General features: G+C 43.9%; 3 protein-coding genes across 3 annotated transcripts in view; 1 reads left to right on the plus strand and 2 right to left on the minus strand.

Moving 5' to 3' along the window:
* The window catches only part of LOC125208535 (putative late blight resistance protein homolog R1B-16), a 6,312-nt gene extending 4,264 nt beyond the window's left edge, over positions 1-2,048 (minus strand). The window contains exon 1 of the mRNA XM_048108170.1: positions 8-2,048. Coding sequence (XP_047964127.1) covers positions 8-2,003 — 1,996 coding nt within the window. The 5' untranslated portion in view covers positions 2,004-2,048. The remainder of the gene's footprint in view (positions 1-7) is intronic.
* Positions 2,049-2,626: 578 nt separating this feature from the next.
* LOC125205052 lies at positions 2,627-3,658 on the plus strand. Its single transcript, XM_048103851.1, has one exon. The coding sequence runs from the start codon at positions 2,627-2,629 to the stop codon at positions 3,656-3,658; it is 1,032 nt and encodes a 343-aa protein (XP_047959808.1).
* A 489-nt stretch (positions 3,659-4,147) lies between these two features.
* LOC125205054 (probable disease resistance RPP8-like protein 2) lies at positions 4,148-4,879 on the minus strand. The gene has a single exon (XM_048103853.1). The coding sequence runs from the start codon at positions 4,877-4,879 to the stop codon at positions 4,148-4,150; it is 732 nt and encodes a 243-aa protein (XP_047959810.1).
* Between the last annotated feature and the right edge of the window lie 125 nt (positions 4,880-5,004).

Here is a 5,004-nt window from a genome sequence, read left to right on the forward strand (position 1 = left end):
TGTAGATTGTTCATGACGACCTGGGGAAAATTAGGAGTATAGTTCATAAACATATCTCCTTTGTGGAACTCAATATGCTTAAGTTGAGTCATCCCCAAAATATATGATGCATCAACACTTGTAGAATGAAAAATAATAAGTGTTTGTAGATTCCAGAGAAAAGTGATTGAAGAAGGGATTTCAGACGCCCTCTGAACTCCAACAGCAAGATACCGTGAGTTTACAAACTGGAACAAATCATAAAACCAATAATTGTGGCTTCCACATCTATCTGTATCAAAAGCTTTCAATGTCCTCAGCAGTCTTGACTCAGGCATCAGAACAACTTCATCACAATGACATAAAAGCGTACGAGCAAGCGGCATGGATTGTAAGGCATCACGAACCTCGTCCTTTGAAGTGCCTCCAGGAATAACAACACAACGTTGCCTATTTAAGGCCTCAGACTTATGTTGCCCTGTCACGTAATAAAAGCCCTCTTTCCCAGCTTCTCTGCAACAAAGGTCTCTCAATAGATCATGAACTTTGCAACGCTTTATATTTCCAGTAGACCCTAACTCATGAACTAGAATGAGATTTCTATCAACTAGCTCATTTAAGTACTCTTTTGCGCTCGTTTCCAAGCTTTTCCCACTTTGTGGTCTTAGAAACCCTTCCGAAACCCACAACTGGACGAGTGTTGAGACACGAACTGCACGGTCTTCATCAAACACTCCCATGTATAGAAAACATGGCTTCAAATACACTGGCAAATGATTGTAACTTATTTTCAGAATTTTCAAGCAAAAATCTTCATCAGCCGAATTCACTACTGAACTTGAGTTTGTTCTTATCGATTCCCAACATTCTTTAGTGTGTTCCATTTTTTTCAAAAGGCCTCCCACCACAACAATTGCTAAAGGAAGTCCTCTACAATTCTCTACAATTTTCTTCCCAATTTTCTTCAATTCAAGTGGACAACTTTCCTCCCCAAACACAGAGTTGGAGAATAGATCCCAGCTACTAACCTCATCTAATAACTTCAGTCGAAGGCAATAATTTTTGTTCAATTGAGAACTCAACTGTGATTGCCTAGTCGTCACCACTATGCGACTACCATTCCAATTATCAGGAAAGAAATTTTGCATCTTATCCCATGCATCGACACTCCACATATCATCAATAACAATTAAAAACCTTCTATTGAATAAATATTTGTGGAGTGCTAATCCTACTTCATCTTCACTCATTTCACTCATTTCTTCCTTGCTTTTTTTGTTTGCTTGAGAAAACAGCTCACAAAGAATTTCTCTTGCGTCAAAATTTTGAGAAATTGTAACCCATGCACAAATATCAAAGTGCTCCTTAATATAAGGATGTGCATAAACATGCTTAGCAAGAGTGGTCTTACCAATCCCTCCCATGCCTACAATAGGGATGACTTGGAGCCGGCGATCGTCTACTCCGTTGGTGAGCTTATCCATGATTTCACGTGATGCATCACCAAACCCCACCATGATGGAAGATCTCGACGAACCACCAGATGTTGAGACACTTCTCTGGAGCTGAGCTTCAGACACGGATATCTCCATCGCCTCCTTCTTTACCAAATCCATGTCTTCTATAACTTTCTTCAAACCTCGATAAAGATTATCAACGTAACTGATTTTCCTGTCATGATTACTTTGAGTGCTGGAGCCAGCAGAAGTACTGGTTTCTCCTCTCGAGTGTATTCTTCCATGATAAGCTCCACTGGATTTGCGCAGCTTGATCATGTCCACAATATGGGACTCGATCACATCTTGGGCTGCATAAGCTGCTTCTGCAATACGAATCTCCAACGGATCAGCTTCGTTTGTGTGGGCAACAGGGGAATTATAGGTTTCAAGAAATTGTTGCAAGGAGGTAGCAGTTTGAGTGAGGGATTCAAATTGTTGTTGGTGGATAGAAATGGGAGGGGAAGGATGATGATTGAGATCATCTAAGATATGCATGAGCGAAGTCAGAGCTGCATAAGCAGCCATGGTCGTCTGTGTAACTGTACAGTTCAGGCTTGTTGAGAATAAATGTTGCTCACAGTATAATTATGAAAAAGGTGTGTGGTTACTGCTGGCTACTGCTCTTTCTCCCCAACCAAGACATGCACGTTGCCCCACAGTATACATTGTTATAAAGAAGAATTTTTTAAGTCCATTTGGTGGACCCCTATTAGTACACTTGGCTCGATTGAATCTAATATCTCTGTAGGCTATTTAGTAAATCGATAGGTTAAAATTATTAATTATACTCCACTATCCCAACTAAGATTCCCTAGATTGAGAGGAAATCTTAATTTATTGTATTCAAAAATCACTTTCGGCTGCTTTACTACTTTTTCAGTACTTGGAGTCAGAACTATCACACACACACACATACATATAATATCAAAAGCCACGATAAGCCCTTAGGGCATCCGCAATGATGCGGGCGATGAATCGTCCGTCGCATCGTCCGCTACTGTGGACGACGCGGACGATGCTCACGCATTTTGTTTTTTTTTTTCCAAAATTTTTTCTTATTTAAACACTACAATTCTCTATCATTTCACACACTCCAATTTTACATCTCTTCAATTTCTCTTCAATTATTCTCTCTCATCGTCTCAAAAATGAATCCCGATGACTACGATTTGAGTACATCGGATGGCTGCAGACGTGCCTTGACTCGAGCCTTGTTCGATGCCGTTAATGAAGCCAAGGCAGAATGTTTGGCACAAATGCAGCGGGAACAGGCGACGGCGGTGGCGCGAGTCTCTCGCCCGATACGACGTCGGACGTATGTCCCCCGCGAGCACGACGTAGGGCACGAACGTCCGTTCGCAGATTATTTTGCCGAGAATCCAAAGTGGGACCCGAATATTTTTCACCGACGTTTTAGAATGAGACGAGATCTTTTTCTCCGCTTTGTGCACACGTTGGAGGGACGTGATGAGTACTTCCAGTTTTGGGAAGAAGGGATCGGCAGACCCAGATTTACGTCGTTGCAGAAGTGCACGGTTGCGATCCGCCAGTTGGCCTACGGCACAACAACGGATATATTCGACAAGTACCTTCATGTCGGGGATACAACTGGCCGCGAATGTCTCAAGAAATTTTGTAAGTTAGTTGTGGAGGCTTTTGGCGACACATATTTGCGACGCCCGACTGCTGATGATTGCCAGAGCCTGATGCGGATGCACGAGACGGTGCACGGCTTCCCTAGGATGCTAGGGAGCATCGACTGTATGCACTGGCAGTGGAAGAACTGCCCGACGGCATGGAGAAGTCAATTTACTAGCCGCTACAAGGGCAGCCACCCGACAATGATCCTAGAAGTCGTTGCTGACCACCGCCTCTGGATCCGGCATGCCTACTTTGGTGTAGCCGGGTCGAACAACGACATCAACGTCCTCAACTCGTCCACCCTATTCGCCGATCAGTGCAGGGGTCGCGGTCCGACCATCCAGTTCACTGCCAACGGCCGCACACATCATATGTGGTACTACTTGGCCGATGGCATATACCCAAGTTGGCCTGCTTTTTTTAAGACGATCAGCTGCCCAATTGGTGAGAGGAGAGTCTTGTTTGCGGCAAAGCAGGAGTCCGCGCGGAAGGATGTGGAGCGGGCTTTTGGGGTGCTCCAATCGCGGTGGGCAAAGTGAAAGGTTCGACGCGTTTCTGGTACAAGGATGTCATCATCGACGTCATGTATGCGTGCATTATCATGCATAACATGATAGTCGAACAAGAACGTGGACATGTCACCGATTGGGTGGATGATGAAGTCGGATCTAGCTCTAGCATGGCGACCTCGCCTGTCACTCGAGGATTACTGATGGGCTTCGGTGCGGTTCTACAGCTACAGGTCTCAATACGCAACCAACAAGACCATACTCAGCTCATGACCGACATGATTGAAGAAGTTTGGAACCGCAACCGCCGCCGTTGAGAAATTATAGTTTTTTTTATTTCGTATTGTAATGTTTTAATTTTAATGAAATGAAGTTTTTTTTCCAAATTTTGAAGTATTTGAATATTCAAATAATAGATAAAATGCTTAGGGCGTCGCTTAGGGTGGGCTATAATCCGCTCCACTGCAGATGGAATGGAAGGAGGATAAAATGCTGACGTGGCGGTGCATAGGGCGGGGCTTAGGGCGTCGCATAGGGCGCTCCATTGTGGATGCACTCAAAGTAAACATGTTTCGCGAGAGTGGTCTTACCAATCCCTCCCATCCCTACAATAGGGATGACTTGGAGTTGGCGATCGTCTACTCCGTTGGTGAGCTTATCCATGATTTCACGTGATGCATCACCAAACCCCACCATGATGGAAGATCTCGACGAACCACCAGATGTTGAGACACTTCTCTGGAGCTGAGCTTCAGACACGGATATCTCCATCGCCTCCTTCTTGACCAAATCCACGTCTTTTATAACTATCTTCAAACCTCGATAAAGATTATCAATATAACTGATTTTCCTGCGATGATGTTTGGGTTTCATTAGACATTCAAAGTAATTGGACCACATGAGCGGTTTACTTTGAGTGCTGGAGCCAGCAGAAGTACTGGTTTCTCCTCCTGAGTATATTTGTCGATGATAAGCTCCACTCGATTTACGCAGCTTAATCATGTCCACAATATGGTACTCAATTACATCTTGGGCTGCATATGCTGCTTCTGCAATACGAATCTCCAATGGATCGGCTTCTTTTGTGTTGGCAACAGGGGAATTATAGGTCTCAAGAAATTGTTGCAAGGAGGTAAGAGTTTGAGTGAGGGATTCAAGTTGTTGTTCGTCGATAGAAATCGGAGGGAAAGGATGATGCTTGATATCATCTAAGATATGCAAGAGCGAAGTCAGAGCTGCATAAGCAGCCATGGTCGATCTGTAACTGTATAGTTCAGGCTTGTTGAGAAGAAATGTTGGCCACAGTATAATTATGAAAAAGGTGTGTGGTTACTGCTGGCTACTGATCTTTCTCCCTTCTATATTACTGATCTTTC

The sequence above is a fragment of the Salvia hispanica genome, chromosome 2, assembly GCF_023119035.1.
Source record: "Salvia hispanica cultivar TCC Black 2014 chromosome 2, UniMelb_Shisp_WGS_1.0, whole genome shotgun sequence".
Lineage (NCBI taxonomy): Eukaryota > Viridiplantae > Streptophyta > Magnoliopsida > Lamiales > Lamiaceae > Salvia > Salvia hispanica.

What these genes read in the sequence shown, in the direction of transcription:
- LOC125205052 (XM_048103851.1), top strand. Translation starts at nt 2,627, where the DNA reads ATGAATCCCGATGACTACGATTTGAGTACATCGGATGGCTGCAGACGT.
- LOC125205054 (XM_048103853.1), bottom strand. Translation starts at nt 4,879, where the DNA reads ATGGCTGCTTATGCAGCTCTGACTTCGCTCTTGCATATCTTAGATGAT.